This window comes from Pelobates fuscus, chromosome 4, assembly GCF_036172605.1.
Source record: "Pelobates fuscus isolate aPelFus1 chromosome 4, aPelFus1.pri, whole genome shotgun sequence".
NCBI lineage: Eukaryota > Metazoa > Chordata > Amphibia > Anura > Pelobatidae > Pelobates > Pelobates fuscus.
The window spans coordinates 343,280,482-343,301,399 of record NC_086320.1 but is presented as its reverse complement, the minus strand read 5'-3'; the positions used below and the strand labels follow the sequence as shown (position 1 = coordinate 343,301,399).

Genomic DNA, 20,918 nt, shown 5'->3' with positions numbered 1-20,918 from the left:
TTATTGCCATTTTTCTGTTTTCTTTTGTTTTCAACATTAGTATAGCTTTTATGTACGTTTTGTATGTATTACATTAATATACACAAAGTTGTGCGTAGGTTGAAGTATCTTTTATTTCTGGTAATAACTTAAGTTTATTTTTTTTTATTTAAACTACTACGTGAGCAGTGGGTTATTGTGCAATATTGTACTTCAGCTTTGTTTTAGACATGATACATGATTTCTTTATGATACAATGATTAAAAAAAAAAAAAGCTATTATAAACAAAATGCATATTAGATAATTCAGAATGGATTACAATGGAAGATCATTGCCTATTTACAGCATTTAAAAAAAATTAAAACATAGTGGTGCAACTCTATGTTTATCTATCCATTAGCGACAGATTTAAAGATTCTGAAAACGCGAATTATGGGCACATTTATAAACTTGAAATATCTGCTGTGGCTACAGAGGGATGTTTGCAACATTTGTGTGAAATTGAAGATCTATGAAAAATACCTAAAGTGCAGATAAAAATAGCAAGAAGACATTAGTGAAAAACCTGAAAATGAAGTCGGGAAAGCACTTCTGAAACCACAGACGGTCATTCCCTTTCTATACATTCTTTGCTCTACGTTTATTGAAAAAAATAAATGATAAAAGTAGAGCTTAATATACAGCCCAACATGAATGAAGAATAAGAATAAAGCAATGCTAGAGATGATGACCTTGAACAATAAATTAAGACCAAGAGAGAGCAATGATGTAACGTGGTGGGAGAAGGAGATTATTGAGGTCTATAAATCTTTCCCAGAGATCAGAGATTGCGTTTTTACTGTTGTTTAGTTGAAAATGTTGTATCATGATAAATAAGCTCAAGTTTATATGGATACTATTCTATGTGAAGGGGCTCCCCTATTGGGGTATTATATACCCAAATTAGCGGAGTGCTAAACCACATCTACAGCTACACCCATAGCTTTCGCTTTTGCTCCTACTGGGATGCTTGCAAGGTTTCCTCACGGTTTGGTCTCACCACTACCTTTCTGCAGAGTTCCATGTGTTTTCCATAATGGTCCCCCTATAACGTGGACTAAGCATGGAGCGGTCTGTTACCAGCTACTTTCGACCAGGCCATTCCTGCCTTCAACTTTCCCCTACCCAACCATCGCTAGCTATTGTGCTTACTATGCTGACTATAGGGGCACCGAGACAGTTCCACGTGGGGAAACCCGCACAGAAGCTCCAATCTATTGTTACAGGTCAGGCCTAACTTTATTTTTGCTGCACAAGCTAAACAGTTTAGACACTGGTAATGTGGAAGTCCTATTTCTTGCTAATTAATCAATGCTGTCAAGATGGGTGTATTTCTTTAGTGTGTGGAAAATCCTCTGCTTTTTAAAAATTGTTTTAAATGTTTCTTTTTCTGTATTACACAATATTATTAATATTAGTGTGTATTGCGTACACACTAGCACATGTATCCATTACTTGCAGCGCAACTTTCATTTCCTTATACAGAGCAAACAATTGATCCCCACGTTTTATTTTTAGTCCTCTTTCTGCATTGCCAGGTGATGTTTTACTTTGATTCTTTCCTATTCACAAATCACAGAAAGATCGCTAAATTGGATACAGGTTCTAGTACGCCTTTCCAATAAGTATTCTTGGGAATGGTAGTGAATAAAAAAAAAAACCTGTAAATTAAATTTAGGCCTAGCTGTGACTATTCTTGAGTTGAAGAGTTTTATCAAAAACAGAATAAATCCCACAGTCCCATATTTACTGTTCATTTTCACCTGCACTCTTCTCAGAGCCACACACTTTTAGTTAAAATATGTGCTCTATCAAAAAGCAGATTATCTATATCACACACTGCCGTCCACATTCCGTACGTCTGCTATCCCATGTCTAACGTGAGATGATCACTGCATTAAATATCTTGCATCCTCTACACACACATGGAGAAATGCACAAACGGCATTTGCTGAATTGTGCCTCTCGCACACATCTAATAAATCCCCTATATAAACACTACATCCCTTTACATACATTATACATAAATGAAGTGTCGCTGTGCCGATTTTTTGCACAGGGCACCTTAAGGCCCAAGGCTGGCCCTGGTAACAGTAATACAACTGGAGGAATCGAAATGATCATATGCTTCAAAAGTATGAAGCGTTTACAAAGATTTTGCATAGACCTGAACTTGCAGTACGATGGAGTGACCTTGCGGTAAGTCAGTATCAAGAGCTTTCCTCCAATATATATTTAAGCAGTAATGATAAAAGCCTATATAGTAGTTAAGAAATAAAGCAGTTTTATGCCTGTCTATACCGGTTAGAGCCCCTGGCAGAGTCTTTTTGATTTTTAATACACCGTTACAGTTCTAAGACGATCTGCTGTGAGTCAACATCCTCCATTTCTACATCATTATACAGCACTTAAAACCCATTTACCTAATTTATTTAATATTGTTAAACCTAATAGTTTCTCACTGCAAGCCAACACTGGTCATTAAGTAATGCAACCTTGGCTTTGTCTTTAGAGAGGCATTTTGGTGGCGGATATGAAAAGTTTCTAGTTGCATCATTACGTTAGTAAACTTGGGAGCTGTGACTAAATTGTTCGTGAATATACACAAGTTTAAGATTAATAACGGATTCACCACCTTGTTGTTTTAAAGTCTCTCAGTGCTGCGGTTACATATTCAGACAGACGTTTTTCCATCAGTGCAACTCTGATCCAGGCTCTACCCTACAAGAAAAGAAAGCACGATTACATTTAATTTGGAAACAATGGAGAGCTTTTCTTTTGTTGTAGAAGATAAAGTAAAAAAACAACAACAACAAAAACACTACAAGTTGGTAATTTGCTTCTAACGGTGTAATAATATATTCTTATGTTTGTCCCTTTTATAATAAAAAAAAAAAAATATATATATATATATATATATATATATATATATATATATAAGTTTCATGCTGCCAGAGAATTGTTTAAACAAATCCACTACAATTTATAAAATTACAAAACAACCTCCTAAGAAAAACAATTCTGCTATCCTCCCAAAACCTATTTATTATATGTATATGCTTCAGGAACATTTATGAGAAATTCAGGGAATTCATGCTCTCTTATATAGTGGTAATGGTGTAGTGGTAATGGTAGTGGTAAGTTGTAGTGGTAAGTAATCTCATAAGTGCAAACTTCATGCGCAATGTGGGTAAAATTGATATTGGCCTGACTGATAGCTCTGAGGAGCTGTCTGAGATATTTTTACAAATTGCTGCAGTTACAAGTTAGATTTTGAGCCAAGAATGAACGGAGGGTACTCAATACAAAGTCAAAATTTCAACTAGGTTGCAAACATGCTCAGCATAAACTATTTTATAATTAGAAAGGGACAATATGTGGGGCGGGGCCTGACAGCCAAGATGGCCGGCAGCACTTTCCAAGAGCTCCAGCACTAATGAGCAAAAATAAGCAATTTATGTTTGACTTGACACCCAAAGAAGCTCGGGTCACTTACTACACAGCCGACTGAACCCATACAGCCACAGGAGGCACCAAAGTCAGCAGTCACAGTCTCTCCCACGCGACCCTGGGAGAGCACAGAGAGTCCCACTAACTGCCTCACTGAGCAAGCAGACTTCTCCGCAAGGCTGGATGCGATATTCCACGAGTTTTGGAGAAAACTGGCCCAGCGTCAAAGGCAGCAAGCGTAACCTAAGCAAGGTAACAACCTACCTCAAAGTCCACGAGGTACACGCAAAATGCCCGCTGCGCCTGGCCTCCGGCTCCCTCACAGCCAACCTCACCGCTCAACTCCCCGAGTCAAACAGCGGACTGTAACAGGGATCGCCCGGTCTCACTATGGACTGGGAAGCCGCAAAAGAAAGCACCCACCCACCGCCCATACAACCAAAAGGTCATCCAGGAATCGGTGCTCACGAGGGCCCACGATCCTACCGCACGTCGCGGGGGGACCCATAGACACAGGGTAATGACTCCTGTCTCAGCCTGGGCTGGGGGAGCGAAGCGGCAGCAGCTCTATCACCACGGATCCACCCGACGCCAGCGGCTATACCGTTCCAAGCGGAGCACCGAGATGGCAGGGGGACTAGACTTGCCTAAACCGGTACCATCACTACCGTTGACAGGGATCGGCTGATCCTGATGCTGGACTCAAAGTTAGACCTCTGTGCCACCTGCCATGGACACTACGAGCTAGGATATGTACACTGAGCGCCCATCTCCTTCACGCTCACACCCGATTTTATCACTTAGCTTAACGCAGCCTTAATGTTTATATGCCAGTCAAGTTGTTCCAGCATGCCAGCTGATGCTCTTGCCGGCATAATGTAATGAATCGTATGTCCTCTTGTGAGAATGTTTTGCCTCTTAGTTAACAAGCCAGGATGACCCAAATATGGAGGTTGTCTAATTTCTAGCGCACGAGGGGCACATTAATATAACACCAATGTAAAATCTGCCGTAACCTCACGAATGACACCCAGCGGTCACTAAGCTACAGAATTAATAATTTTAGTTTAGCATGTTACGACACTTGTTCCTTGACAGCGTTATTGTCAGCCTACTCAATATGTCTAAAATGTGTTAACGGTCATCTCATTATCTGACATAACTTGAATCTGCTTGTTTATTACTCTTAAAAAATTTGCGTTTATTTGAGGCCTACTCACAATCTGTAATGTTATGGACAAGATTGTTGATGCTATTGTGACTCCTCACGCTTAATGTCAATCAATGCACAAGAAAAATAAAGAATTAAAAAAAAAAAAAAAGAAAGGGACAATATTAGCACCAAAACAACTTTAGCTTAATGGTGTAGTTTTGGTGTATATATCATGCCTATGCAGTCTCACTGCTCAATTCTCTGCCATTTAGAAGTTAAATCACTTTGTTTATTCCTTTGTCACACCTCCCTGCATGTGACTTACACAGCCTTCCTAAACATTTCTTGTAAAGTGAGACCTAATGTTTAAACATCCTTTATTGCACATTCTATTTAATTTAGAATTCATCTCCTGCTATGTCTATAGCCTCCTTGAGCCTGCAGGAGCCTCCTGCGTGTGATTAAAGGAACACTATAGGGTCAGGAACACAAACATGTATTCCTAACCCTATAGTGTTAAAACCACCATTTAGGTGGCGTTCCACCCCCTCCCCTTAACCCCCTTAATAAAAAGGGTTATAACTTACCGTATTTCCATCAGCGAGCCGGCACTGGCCCCACCCTCCTTGATGACATCAGAATGTATGATTTTTCCATAGGGAAAGCAATGGATTGGCTGAAATAGTCAAGGAGGCAGGAATGGGCGGGGCCAAATGCCAGCTTGACCAATCAGCACCTCCTCATAGAGATGCATTGAATCAACAAATCTTTATGAGGAAATGTCAGCGTCTCCAAAGCTAATAATCTGAATGATTATGGCAGCACAGCCTGCTTTTAATAAAAGATTTACAATGGTTGAACTTCCCCTTTCTTTTAAAGAATTACAATCATAAAAACTATTTACGTACCTTAGCTCTTGAAGAGCTGACATTTTCCATATTTTCAATACTACATATACAACTGTGGGGCACTTTGGAGCAGGCAACTCGAATATAATCCCAAAAGCTTCGAGGACTTTCATATCCAAACCATGTAATCTGTCCTGAAACAGAAATCACAGACCAATATTAAACTCCTATTACTTGCACATCATGACCGCTTACAAAAAAATTAGAAAATTAAACAGGAGTGAAAATGATTTAACAGAGAGAAGCTCAAGTAACTATAAATCAAGTCTGTATACATTGAAAAGAAATTAAGGATAACTATGGAAACAACTTTACTTATTCATGACTGAGCCACGGTAGTATTAACAAATGGATAATACCAAAGGAGGGGAGGGTGGTTGTACAGTAAACATTACAGTTTTCCTTTTACTCATCCCGATCCTTCTCAACTGACGTCACTCCCCCTCGCCAAAGGGAGGTCGGAGAGGATGGACTGAGGCGAGGACAGGGGCTGTCTCGCTACAGCATGCTGGTTTCAGGTGCCAATTTTGCACAGAATTGACATTAACCAGTTAATCTCTGTATATGCAGCATTTTACACTACTTCGAATCCCTGAAGTGGTCGTGGTGCTTGGAGTAACCCTTTCATATATTTTTCCTATTTATATTACATTACAACCATCAAAAAGTATAAATAAAAAATAAATAAAAAAAAAAACACTGTTGCTATGCTTATTTCTATCCATGTACAACCTGTTCTTCGTTATTACAGCCTACAGTCTATAACACACAGGAATACAATAGAAGTTAAAATTCCTAGTAAGGAATATGCATTCTGCAGACAGAAAGGCTGTGCTATGCTAATTAAAAAGAGCATTCACTGCATTCATTCTGATGTATCAATTAATTACGTTTTCTATCACAATTAATTAAAACTTACAGAAAACTATTTTGATTAATATTATAGCTGTATACCCATTTCCATTTACTGTAACAAGGAATAAAAGCTTTGTCTGAAAGAATTATTGTATACATCCATTGTTGCACTCATCATTTAAAAGCTACTATGTATTATTATTGTAAAGAATATATAACCTAGAGCAAATGGAAATGAGTCAAATAAATAAAAACACAAGCCCTTGTAATTATCGTAGCTTCCACAATCTTCTGTTTCATATATCCAGAAAGGAATGGGAAGTACAGTCTGGAAGAGAGTGAGATTGCTTACACATGAAGCCTGTGTTAAAGGAGCACTCCACACAGGGCCGGTGCAAGGATTTTTGCCACCCCTAGGCAAACAAAAATCTCCCCTTCCCTCCCCCCATATGCTCTGCCCACCATGTGATATCACAATGCCCCACCCATGAACTGCGATATGAGCCAATGCCAGTGCTGCACACAGTGTCTTTTCTCTGAAAAGGCAGTGTGTTTACATTAAGAAGCCTCAGGGATAGGCTATCAGGGCCGTACTGGGAATGAAAAGCAGCCCTGGAAAAAAATTCTATACCAGCCCCATAATGCATCGCGCCAGCATAGTGTGCAGATATGAAAGCGGGAAAAAAAAACCTTAAAACTATCACTCAAACGTGAAAGAAAGCACTCATAGGGCTTCAAAATAAACAAAAGAGCAGATTTGTTGTAAGCGGACGTGCATTTGCATATAATCAATGTTTCAGTACAACTACCTTGACATATTAAGGAAAGTTTGGTAAATGGACTGAAATTGTGAATGTATGAGATTGCACAGGTGTAATAAAAATGATGTTATCTTTTTCATTTTGAGTGTGCTCTTCACTTTGACTGACAACTGGACGATCTCAGTCAACGCCAATTCAATTCCCATAGGAAAGCATTGGGAGGCTATTGCGTATGTGTGGCAAAACGCTGCGCTTCACTGCACCAATCAGCATCTCCTCATAGAGATGAATTACATCAATGTATCTCTATGGGGAGCGTTTAGCGCCTCCATGCAGAGCGTGGAGATGCTTAACATAGGTGCTGCACACTGTGCATCACTGGACTAAGAAGCAGCTCTAGTGGCCATCTGAGTGACTGTCACTAGAGATGTTCCTAGGCAGCAATGTAAACACTGCATTTTCTCTGACAATTTAGCATTTGCAGTGCTCAGCCTACAGGGACAGATTATAGACACCAGAACCACTACATTAAACTGTAGTAGTTCTGGTGACTATAGTGTCCCTTTAAAACAAAAGTCTTTTCCTTCCCAGTCAACTCTAAATTACAGGGAGAGCAGGAGACACAAGTGAAGATGCACTTTGTTTGTGTCTTTATCCCCCAAGCCCCTTTCATGTGTCTCTTAGCCCCAGACCCTTTGTCTCTTTCTCCCTTTCCCCAGCCTTCTGTTAATCTCTTTCCCAGGCCACATCACCTCTGTGTGTATCTTTCTCCCCAGACCCCTCCGTGCCTTTTTTCTCCACAGACTCTCCATGTGTCTTTTTACTCCCAAGCCCCTCCAGGTGTCTCATTAGCCCCCAGCCCCTCCATGCATCTCATTAGCTCCCTCTCAGCCTTGTATGTGTCTCAATAGCCCCCCAGCCCTCCATGCATCCCATTAGCCCACAACCAGCCCTGTATGTTTTATTAGCCCACAACCAGCCCTGTATGTTTTATTAGCCCTCCCATGTGTCTCAGCAGCATCCCCCCATGTGTCCCATGAGCCCCCCCACATGTCCCATTAGCACCCAGCCCTCCATGTGTCCTATAAGCCCTCTCACCCAGCCCTCTATGTGTCCCACTAACCCCCTTCCAGCCCTTCATGTCTCCCTATACCCCCTCCCAGGGCTGGCGCACAGCGCTCCTCTATTGCCGGTCACTTCTTGTAGCGTGGCCGAGCGCCAACCTGAAGTGCCGTGGACTGTGTGGAGGGGGCAGGGATATGAACATGTCATATCTCTGCTTCCTCTGTAGAACACAGCACGGCTGGCGCCCAGCAGGGGCGGAGCTACCGCCGGCCACCTTCTTTTCGGATGGGAGGAAGGGATGTCTTCCTAAGAAGACTGGAGCAGAAGAAGGCAGAGAGGAGGGGGGCTGGGTAGGGCCAGCTCTTCCAACTCCCAACTACCTCAGGCAGCACTCTGGATCCCAGGTAAGCCATCCTCCTGAACCCACAAGTTGGAAACAGGAGGGTGTATAGAAAAGTGTATATTTTGATCAGCATATGTGTGTATCTCTGTGTGTGTCTTTAAGTCTGTCAGTGTGTGTGTGTCTGTCAGTGTCTGTGTATGTGTATGTCTGTGTGTGTCTGTCTGTCAGTGTGTCTGTATATCTCAGTGTGTGTGTGTGTGTATCTGTATGTCAGTGTGTGTTTATCTGTATGTCTGTCAGTTTTTGTGTGCATCTGTATATGTGTGTGTATCTGTGTGTCTGTCTATCTGAATGTGTATCAGTTTGTGTATGTTTGTTTATGTGTATCTGCATGTGTGCCAGTGTGTATCTTTGTGTATGTGTATCAGAGTGTGTGTGGCAGTATATGTGTATATGTGTATACATCTCAGCATTCAAACACCAACACTACACACCTGCATGCAAATATCAACACTACATACAAACACACCTCTGTATTAGACACCAAAATTATATATAAACACACCCCTGCATTCAAAAACCAACACTACACATAAATGCATGCTTGCATTCAAACGCAAACACTACATACAAACACATCCCTACATTCACACAAACACATGCTTACATTAAAACACACAAATACTGCTCAGTGCTAAATACAATCTTGCAAGCATGGGGAATCAGTAGGATCTTTTAGCCACCATGTGTACATACACAGGCAGTCATACAGAGACATACAATCTGTATGTCTCTCTGTATATGTATTTAAAAGGAATAAATGCAGGCAATACTCCAATAGTAAGGAGGTACATTTATTGATAGGTGAACTGCATGATTAAGGCTCTGCTGAGCCGAAACGTCACACTTTCTATGGGGTGGTTCACCTATCAATAAATATACCATCCTTACTATTGGAGTGTTGCCTGTGTTTATTCCTTTTGAAGACTTTACTGGTGGATTCAGTGATGTCCGTCTGACACAGAGCATCCACCACTGTGGATGGCTGGAGCATTTACACGGTATCAGTGTGCAGGGTTCTTTGTTTGTCTGTGTATGTATGTCTCTGTATGCCTTGTCTGTATGTCTCTTTAGGACTGTCTGTGTATGTATGTCTCTGTATGCCTTGTATGTATGTCTCTGTATGCCTTGTATGTATGTCTCTATATGCCTTGTATGTATGTCTCTATATGCCTTGTATGTATGTCTCCATATGCCTATATCTATGTTTCTTTATGTCTGTGTCTGTATTTCTCTGTGTGCCTGTGTTTGTATGACAGTGTACCTGTATGTGTAGATTTGATTTGATTGTGTGCCTTTTATGACTGTGTGTCTGTATATCTTTGTGACTGAGTGCCTGAATAACTATGTCTGTGTGCTTGTATAGTTGTGTGTCTGTAGGTTTGTGCCTATCTGTATTTTTGTCTGTATCTATGTCTATATGAGAGAAAAAGAGATAAATAGGGGCTGGGGGGAAGAAAGAGACACAAATGGTCTGGCGGGGAAATAAGAAATACATAAGAGGGGTTGTAGGAGACACATTAAAGGGGGGTGTTAGGCACAAAGGGGCCAAAGGGGTAAGACATTCAAGAGAGTGGATATGAAACACTACTGAGGGTAATGGATGCATGGTGCATGTTACAAACTGCTATTTGTAACTGGCCCTTTAAATGATAAATTGCCCTGCTTCCCTGGATTGTGGAGAAGCCTATTTGCCAGCCTCCTTCCGCATGACTATGGCCCCAGGGAGATTGTGCCACTGAACACTTATGGACTTTTATTGGGTGTGTATGGCCCTTTAAGAACCGTCTGGGGACATATTGTGACTTTGATGAACAATGCCCCTTTAAGACTATGTCCCCAGACCTGTAAAATAACTTGCCCCTGGCTCTCTCGCACTTGGTTCAGTAAATGGGGCTTACTGAACCAAGTACCACACAGGCGGACCACCCAGAAGTGGAAGTGTGCAGGCAATTACCTCCAAGGCTGTGAGGTTACTGCAGGTTAATTGCCGACCGCTGGGTGGCCGCAGTTCGTGCAAACCAACACGTGGCGGCGGCCATCTTTGTTCATTCGAACGAGGTCAGCGGTATGTGTAGCCAAAATCATGGAACTAAAATCGGCTACACATTTCACCGAACACCGCTGACCCTACCTTCTCCCATACAGAATTTTCAGCTGCAGAGACTAAGCCCCGTTTTTCTGCATGAAAATGACCGACCACACAGCCCAAATCTATGGAACTGTTTTGGGCATGAAAATTTGCTTGCGGTCGGTCATAAAGGACTTCCGTCTAACTTTTGATCTACTGGATGCATTTGGCTGATTTTTGAATGTGTTACAGTGTATGAGTAAAAACTGTATTTTTACTGTCTGTGATAATTATGTTAATGTTAACATAATTATGCTAATCCCTTGTGTAAAATAATTATATCACAGGCAGAGGGGAGGATTTTGTGTGCAATTTCTGGGAGTGTTTTCTGTAATAAACGTGTGTGATTGGTTGTTTTGTAACGCCCTGTGGGTGGTCCTATCTAAGGGGATCCTGCATAAAAGAAGGTTCTTTTGGTGCCAATAAAACAAAATGACTTGACCATCTAACTTGCAGCCTTGACTCATGTTTGTAGGGGACAGCTATAATCACTACAGGGATTGCTATGCTCTTCATACTCCCTTAGCTACTGAGCTCTTGTAAGGGCTCTTGTTCCTGATCCTGCTTCGCTCTACAGAAGGAAGAGGTTCACCTACTGGAACCTGGAGCCTGGTCCTAGGTCCAGGGCGCAGAGCAGACGGTGAGATACCAGCCCAGCAGCGGTGGTTCGTGGAGTCTGCAGTACTTATGGTGGCTACGCAGCAGCTATGGTGTCTACGGTGCCTGGAGGCAACCGTAACAGTGCATTTTTGTGTGAGTGTTGTATGTATGTCTCGGTGTAGGGATGCATTGTTTGTTTCTGTGTATGTGTAAGGATGCATTGTGTGTAGTGTCTTAGTGTTGTCCCCTTCCCCCTGTCCCTTAGTGCTCTCCCATCCCTTCGTGCTCTCCACTGCCCTCCTGTCCCTTCGTGCTCTCCACTGCCCTCCTGTCCCTTCGTGCTCTCCACTGCCCTCCTGTCCCTTCGTGCTCTCCACTGCCCTCCTGTCCCTTCGTGCTCTCCACTGCCCTCCTGTCCCTTCGTGCTCTCCACTGCCCTCCTGTCCCTTCGTGCTCTCCACTGCCCTCCTGTCCCTTCGTGCTCTCTTCTGCCCTCCTGTCCCTTCGTGCTCTCTTCTGCCCTCCTGTCCCTTTGTGCTCTCTTCTGCCCTCCTGTCCCTTTGTGCTCTCTTCTGCCCTCCTGTCCCTTTGTGCTCTCTTCTGCCCTCCTGTCCCTTTGTGCTCTCTTCTGCCCTCCTGTCCCTTCGTGATCTCCCCTCCCGTCTCTTCGTGCTCTCCCCTGCCCTCTACTGCTCTCTCCTGCCCCCTCCCTTAATGCTCTCCTCTGCCCCCTCCCTGTTCCCATAGTGCTGTTCCTCGCCCCTGTCCCTTAGAGCCCCCCCCCCCCGGTTCTTGGTCTCTCCAACCCCACCCCCCCACCCCATCTTTCCATTGGTGGTCTCTTCCCCCCATCACCCTTAGTGGTCTCTCCACCCACCCTTAGTGGTCTCTCCCATTTTTTTTTTTTTTAAAAATCACTGTTTAGTAGATATACCCACATGAATACAAACATGTATTCAATCATACCTGTTGCATATGCTACAGTTCTTATGATTGCAGTCTTTGCAACCCAGCATCCCTTTTCCCTGAAAGAGACCAAGTCGCATTATGGGGACATAAGAACTAAAAGGCTACTTATTGAGAAGACTCTGAATCTGTATCTTTCGCGTGCACCCGCAGTTGGCAAATATGCTGGTGGAGGAGCAATGAGGGAGAAGTCAGGTACGCTCCAGTAGAGAATGCCTGCCACTTCCGTTATCTCAGGGGCGCTACAGGATGGAGAAAAATTTTATTTGATTGACAACCGGGGGGGGTTTAAATGCATTTATAAAAGTGTAAATGTATAAAGGAATCAGCACTTTCATAATGTGCAATTATAATTGGATACTCCATGCACATAAAGCACTTCTTTTAATTCAGCAGCACTGAAAGGGTTAATGTCAATTTAGCCACACTTTAACACAGGGCTCAGTCCTCAAATACCTGAGCTCAGAGCCTCTCATTGCACAAGGGATTCCCAGGGTTGAATGGCATGGACAGTTAAAGTAACAGTCCAGACCCCTAAAGCACTTTAGCTTGCTGAAAAGCTTTTTGTGTGAAGAGTGTGTCCTATTTTTTTCATTTTGGAAAACAGTGCAGACTTCAACAGAAATTTACACTTTTATAAACTATGCTGGTTACACCCCCCTGGCTTTTCAAGCAGACAACTGTTCCTGCTACTTCCTGGTTCGGTTAGCTTATATGCACTGAACTCAAGAGGCAGCAATTGCTCAGAGAACATGCCTAGCAAAGAGTTCTCATTGACCTGTGTTGAGAAGTCTGTGATTGGACAGTCACATAAAGTCTGGGCGGGGTTAGAAGAGGAGGGCTTGCAAAGGCAGCAGACAAGAAAAATGCAGGTTTTGCAAGCTGTTTTTAGATATAACTCCACTGGAAAAAAAATGCATATCTAAATATTTAATTTGGAGGATATATCTACTAAAAAGAGAGATTTTTTTTTTTTTTAACATTTATCTTGTATTTGGTCAGTGGAGTGTCCCTTTACAGTGGCAGTAAAACTTGCAAGCTGTAAACGTGAAAATAGTTTGACGTGACCTAGGCAGGTAATGCATGTTATTCCTATTAGGCAAAAAAAAAAAAACATTTAAAAAAAAATTGACTTTGAAGTGTCATTCAAAAGCAAAAAATACATAGCAGATTATCATGGGCGTAGGAACCCAAAAAAATCTGGGGGGGATAGCATTTTTACTCGCCGGGTATATTCTTATTCTGTAAACTAGGAGTTGTTTATCCCATTGTACAGCGCTACGGAATTTGCAGTCGCTATATAAATGATTAAATAATAACATTAAAGGGTCACTACAAGCTAGGGGTTTTACTTACCCGGATACAGCGCCGGGAACCTCCTGATTAGAACCACCCCTACCCTTCCCATGAATATTAGAACCACCCCTACCCCTTCCTTGCACAAAAGAACCCCACCTACCCCTTCCACGCATATTAACCCCATACCCCTTCCATGCATATTAGTACCCCCCCCCTAACCACTTCCATGCATATTAGTACCCCCTAACCCCTTCCATGCATATTAGAACCCACCCTACCTCTTCCATTCATATTAGTACTCCCCTAACCCCTTCCAATAATTTTTCTACCTCCCCCTCCTCCCATCCACATTAGTAGCCCCCCTAAACCCTTCCAATTATTTTTCTACCTCCCCCTCTCCCCCTATCCTTATTAGTAGCCCCCCTAACCCTTTCCAATTATTTTTCTGCCATGTTAACTAACGCCAGTGCTGGAGTGCCGCCGTGTTTACATTAAAAGGCCTGCAGGGACAGGCTATAGACACCAGAACCACTACATTAAGCTGCAGTGCTTCTGGGGACTATAGTGTTTCTTTAATGTGAGGTTAATTAGAGATTAGTGCCACGAATAATATGCTAGATTGCCTACTTACAACCAGATGAGGATGATGATGGGCTCTAGCTGCAGTCTGGCTCCACTGGTCTGGTGTAGAACAGGCTCTCTGGAGGCTGTTTGTAACTGGTCCCAAAAATCAATGTTCTGTGAGAACGGGAAGCAGCTCCATTTTTTGGGGGCCCTTTACACAGCTCAAGGTCTGGGTCCCAGGGTCCACCTTCACGTTCCACCAATGAGTTTGTTCACAGGGGGTGGAGTGTGTAGGGGATGTCCTGATATGTGTGTAAGGAATGCATTGTGTGATTCTGTGTATGTATGGGATGCAGTGTGTGCGTCTGTAAGGGGTGCATTGAGTGTTTCTGTGTGTGTGTAAGGATGAATTGTGTGTTTCTGTGTGTGTAAGGGTGGCATGATTGTGTGAGTGTGTAATGGATGTCAATCTCTCCCCCTCCCCGTTTCTTTCTTCCCCCCCTCCGTCCCCTCCCTCCCCGTTTCTTTCTTCCCCCCTCCGTCCCCTCCCTCCCCGTTTCTTTCTTCCCCCCTCCGTCCCCTCCCTCCCCGTTTCTTTCTTCCCCCCTCCGTCCCCTCCCTCCCCGTTTCTTTCTTCCCCCCTCCGTCCCCTCCCTCCCCGTTTCTTTCTTCCCCCCTCCGTCCCCTCCCTCCCCGTTTCTTTCTTCCCCCCTCCGTCCCCTCCCTCCCCGTTTCTTTCTTCCCCCCTCCGTCCCCTCCCTCCCCGTTTCTTTCTTCCCCCCTCCGTCCCCTCCCTCCCCGTTTCTTTCTTCCCCCCTCCGTCCCCTCCCTCCCCGTTTCTTTCTTCCCCCCTCCGTCCCCTCCCTCCCCGTTTCTTTCTTCCCCCCTCCCCGTTTCTTTCTTCCCCCCTCCGTCCCCTCCCTCCCCGTTTCTTTCTTCCCCCCTCCGTCCCCTCCCTCCCCGTTTCTTTCTTCCCCCCTCCGTCCCCTCCCTCCCCGTTTCTTTCTTCCCCCCTCCGTCCCCTCCCTCCCCGTTTCTTTCTTCCCCCCTCCGTCCCCTCCCTCCCCGTTTCTTTCTTCCCCCCTCCGTCCCCTCCCTCCCCGTTTCTTTCTTCCCCCCTCCGTCCCCTCCCTCCCCGTTTCTTTCTTCCCCCCTCCGTCCCCTCCCTCCCCGTTTCTTTCTTCCCCCCTCCGTCCCCTCCCTCCCTGTTTCTTTCTTCCCCCCTCCCCTCCCTCCCTGTTTCTTTCTTCCCCCCTCCCCTCCCTCCCTGTTTCTTTCTTCCCCCCTCCCCTCCCTCCCTGTTTCTTTCTTCCCCCCTCCCCTCCCTCCCTGTTTCTTTCTTCCCCCCTCCCCTCCCTCCCTGTTTCTTTCTTCCCCCCTCCCCTACCTGTGTTGTAGCGTGGCCGAGCTCTGTACTGTCCGCGGCCGGGTACAGGGAGCTTTTGTTTCCTGTACCCGGCGGACTAACAGGAAGTGCACACTCAGTGTTCACTTCCTTTTAGTCTGGCCGGGTACAGGAGACAGATGCTCCCTGTACCGGCGGACTATACAGCGCTCGGCCACGCTACATTGAGGGAGTGACAGGAGGGAGAGCTGAGCGCTTCCCTCCTGTCAGCCCCTCTCCTCTGGCTGCCCGGGCGGTGCGCCCTCATGGACGCACCAGCCCGGGCAGAGCTGCAGCCGCCTGAGGCTCTCTGCAGAGCGCTCGGGCGGCTGCAGCAAAAGGGGGGCCGGCGGAGCTGGGGGGGATTTCCCCATTACCTGTCCCCCCCGCATGATTTGCTGGGGGGGATGCGTCCCCCCCGTCCCCCCCATCCCCCCCGGTTCCTACGCCCATGAGCAGATATCTAAAAGGATCCACTTTCTATTGAAATAATGATTATATAATATTCACTACTGTGCAAAAGGTTTATACAGGTCTGAGACCATCGGATACAAATGGCAGAGTGGCTGTCTGAGTGGGGCACTTAAACCGTGGAATGAAAACACGGTCGTTCCTGTAGAATGGCAATGTTTTCAGCTGCAGGTTTAAAACAAGGGGGAAATTGCAGCCAGACCACTTCATTGAGATTAAGTGGTCTGGGTGCCTGCAGTGTCCCTTTAAAACACATGTACCAAACAAGTGCTAACAATTATACCAAACAAAGAACATCGATTTAATATGTACATTGAAACAATCATTGAATGAACCAGGAACAGCTGTTGTTTTCTGTTCTCTCACTTTGCATTTAAAAAAATAAACTTTTAACATTTCTGTTTTTGAAAGCAATTTTACTTTACATCGTTTTTTTTGTTTTTTTTAAATAATAAAAATAATACATTTATTTATAAATGTCACAAACCGATGTAAACACAAAACACAAAGACAAGACAAGACACTTGTGACAGACGCGCTTCAGCAAAGCTAATTCCCGCAGCAACCCTTTTTAATGGAAGGTTGGAGATAATAACAGATCGGAAAAGAAGGTTGCTTGTTTATTCATTTGAGTGGTCGGGGTAATAACCATTTCATGTTCTGAGCAAACGTCTTACCTTAGGAGCACGCTGCTGTGGCGTTATTAAAGCATTTCAGATGGCGAGGAGATTGATATTGATCCCTTTAATTGCTGTTGTGCTCCATGCGAATTGCTACTTAGTGACAGAGTACCTTTAGGGCATGATCTCCAGAGAAGAGCCAGATATAGTGATACATTAACAAGAATTGTTTGTTTAAAGGGAATTAGACACACAGTGCTTTCCCATCCGATACAACAGACATTAGTAAGTTCCCTCTTTAGGTTTCAGGAACTATACAAGATTTGACCAAATTTCAGGGACCAGCCATAGTAACAGCTGTCAATTCTCCAGCTACAAGAGAAATTCTTGGCAAATAGTGCTTACAATTTGCATTCTGCCACATGAGTCATATTTAGCACAACTATTAGATACAGAATTGCCGTTTAAATTGGCGTTTTCAAACAATTCTTACAATGCAACATTTCATACAGCTGGCCTTTTTCCAAGCTCGGCGTGAGAAATGACTAATTCTAGTAGCTCATCAGTCTGCTTCTCAAAACGTGTCCATGTTCTTCAATCTCAATGCTGCGTTTATTTAGCACAGGGGCTTCACAATACGCACGCTAGGACATCAAGGTACATGCCAGTCTAGATTTTTTAAACCCATTTTATTTTATCAATCAATGTTTATTGAACAGGTGTGTCATCATCATACAGACAAAGCAAAGAGTATACGAAGTTGCAAAAACAAGTGCAGTAGTAAGTATTACAGGTACAGTTACAGACTTCCAAACAATAATGGTAAATTGGACTGAGACTAACGGTGGGAGAGACACTGTGGTAGCCATAATTATTTATTGATGGACCCCAGGGCTACTAGGCTGCAAGGAGCAGAATGAAGAATCAGGTTGCATGAAGCTATGGGGGTTTCATTCCATTTTTAATGTGCCCTGCAGATACTGCATTAAATATGTATAATTAAGTAAAAATAAATTGAAAAAAGCCATTTGCCACTAAAGCTTTTTTTCTGGATTTCATACATGATTCTGCTTACTTATGCCGGATTAATATTTCCAGCCAATCTGAGCGCTTCCATACAAGTTATACACAGGACTACTAAGAAGCCTAAAGGGTTACTCAGCTGTAGTGGTCATAATGCCAGAAGAACCCTGGCACCATTTCTCGGTAATGGGACAAACCATGGTTTGTCCTCTAACCCGGGTCTCCACCAGGCGCCCAGGGACTTCTATGGCGGATGATGTGCAGCCACTTCTACAGATCTTAAGACACAGGATGCTGTTCCCACCAACTATTCATTGGCTGAGGTGTCAGCTGACCGCTCTCTGCCAATGCATGTATAGAAATACTACCAAACACGCATCTTCTTAATAAGTACTTACTTCTGGAATTGACACTGCTGCTTCAAAATTAGACTGTAGCCTTTGCCACTTGTAGCCTAGTGGGCGGTCTCCGCAGAACAATCGTAGAAAGAAAAGTAAAAAATTCAGCTACTCTGGACAAAATTATATCCAATGTCGTGCATCTTAAAACCATTCCAGTCTTAATTTAATAGATAGATGTCACAAGTCTATGCATTTTGTGCTAACATAGCACTTTTCCCTAGACAATATAACTACAATAGAGACAGATAGAGACATCCGTAAAAGTTCACAGCTGTCAGTAAATAAAATTAGAGGGTTCCCTCAGAGATCTACCAAAACCACCAGGTAAGATCAGGCACCTGGACTAAATACAAATAAGCAGACCTGACACCCTGTATGCCACGCTGCAGAAGCACATAATTCATCATCCCATTATACATATACATAGAATAGTTACTCCAAAAGAAAACTGTTCAAAAATACAAAAAAGAAAAAACAATACAATACAAATCCCAACCCCTAAGGTTCATACATAGTCAATCACCAAGCATACATTAGAACAATCATGTTCGTGAATATATAGAAATTACAATCCAGATCCAAATTTGTAGTCCGCATAGATATAGTCATCAAATATCAGGAAATACCGTATTTTTCAAAGTATCTGACTATGTTTATTTCTAAAACAAAATTTAGTCTAAAATTGGGGTCATCTTATACACGGAATGTCATTGCGCATCTTGTGGGCGGGGCCTAAGCCAAGATGGCGTCTGCTGCATTTCAGTGTGCCATAGTCCACATACACCTGGCCTCCCAGCCCCATAGTGAGAGCAGATCTGTATTATAGAAAAACTGAAGATGGAGGAAGATCCTGCCATCTTATAATCTCGAACCATGTTGTGCTTGCTCCCAATTAAAACCCCATCTAGATCATGGCCATTGGCCCAGAGTGAATTGAAGCAGGTCCTGTAGACTTTACATCACATAATCCACTTCTGAATGCTGTGGTAAGGAGAAAGAGGTCCCTATATGCGTGGGAGCTGAAGCAGAGGTTGGCACTAACCACCAATGGAGCTCCAGAGACATGCCACACCATAAAAGGCTTGCTCCACCTCAGGTAGGTCTTGCTTTCCGATTTATATTTATGGGGGAGGAAAGGGGGGATCAAGGAACAGAGGGAATTCTGCTGTGATATCAAAGCATACGCTGTATTGTGGGAGCTGTAGTCTCCCAGCATGCACAATGGAGGGACTAATGTCACAGAGTACCTTGGCACAGGGGAGGCATGAGTATCAGAAGGGTGTTGTTCTCCTCAGAAGTCCCCTCTAAAATATCAAAGTCTTTCTATTTTTGTCTTATACACCGAAAAATACGATAACTCCCATGAGATATAGGCACAAGTTATTTGGCTATCCTATGTCTATCTACATATTTCACAAAATACCTTTTAATGCAACTATCATCAGGACACAGACAGGTTGGTAATTTGGACAACTACTGTATATTTTTTTTAATTTCGGAGTGTTATTTTATAGCAAAGGCAGGGAATATTTATTTCTGAAAACAAGTATCTTGATAATGAGAAGGCATGCCACTTGTGAAAGCTGCTTACACTTGCAATGTGGATTATTCAAGTATTTCATTTTCAAGATGTTAGTGACCCCGTTGACCCAACAGTATGTCAAGTAATTTCAACACCAGCGAACTGGATAATTGTGTTGGAATAAGTGCACAGTTCTTACAAAAAGAAATAAGTAAATACAAATGATCAGATTTAGAATTACTGGAACATATTCTGCATGCTGGGGGAGGTGATGTGTGGCTTTCATGATGGACAGTAGATATTCTTATCCTGCTAACATGTATTTTTTATCCTCCCCCCCCACCCCCCCTCCTCCCCTGAGGGTACATTAGTTTGTACAACTGTAAAGGGGACACTATGGACAATTTAATATAACTAATAAAGTTGTACACAACAATAAAAAAGCCATAAGCTAGTTTATAGGATAAAAATTAATGAAAATAGGAAAGTATGCGGAGAGGCAAATAATTTATTGCAATAAACAGTGTGTCTGATGCCAAACTCCCACCAGTTGTGTTAGCTGTACACCCATGGCTCAGTAAGGACCACACATCCTGCATTGAAAGCACAGCTCTGCTGTAAACTTGCAATCCAATCCATATTGTTTCATAACACAATCTGAATGGCTCTCCTTAGAATATTCAATCTGACTTATTTGTCTCCTAGGGTTTAGAGAACTCATAGGTTTTGTTTGCGGTTAAGTAATCTTGCGGCCGTTAATGGCGAAATACATTCTTAAGCTTACTATAAAGAGACACGACCCCTAAATATATGGCCAGGTTAATGGGATATTAATACAGATTGTGAATGCTAGTGGTCTCCAGGGGGCTGTAGTGTTATATGCGTAATGTGCTTGTGTGAAACCACAATGCATGAGAAATGGCTTATAGTTATCATTACAACAGGTCTCCAACACAAGGACTATGACACTACGCTATGTTCCAACCTTCCTGCGGGTCTGTTCTACCCATGTTTTTTTTACATAAGAATACAAGACAGACATCTATCTGGTGAGTCAAATGAACACCTTAAATCACTGTATCAGTGTTCTGAGGTTATACTGTTACTAGCACAGTGACATCCCTGATTATATCCTTACCCTAAATATTAAATCTCAATCCAGCCAGTCCTGGCCACCGAACGATAGAATTGCTGAAGCGCAGTGCACGTGTAACGGTCTCTCTCACTACATACCATATTAAGGCTTTTATGTTAGCTGGTTATATAGTTAATAAAATGGCTAGTTGTAGAAATCCTTAATTTTAGTGATAATAGTCCCAATTT

General features: G+C 43.2%; 1 protein-coding gene across 3 annotated transcripts in view; it reads right to left on the bottom strand.

Moving 5' to 3' along the window:
* The window catches only part of RUNDC3B (RUN domain containing 3B), a 196,495-nt gene that overhangs the window by 76,428 nt on the left and 99,149 nt on the right, over window positions 1–20,918 (bottom strand). For all 3 annotated transcript variants that reach the window (XM_063452483.1, XM_063452486.1, XM_063452484.1), the window contains exons 3-4: window positions 5,531–5,664; window positions 2,655–2,740 (exon numbers count right to left, since the gene is read on the bottom strand). In XM_063452483.1, the coding sequence (XP_063308553.1) occupies window positions 2,655–2,740; window positions 5,531–5,664 (220 nt within the window). The remainder of the gene's footprint in view (window positions 1–2,654; window positions 2,741–5,530; window positions 5,665–20,918) is intronic.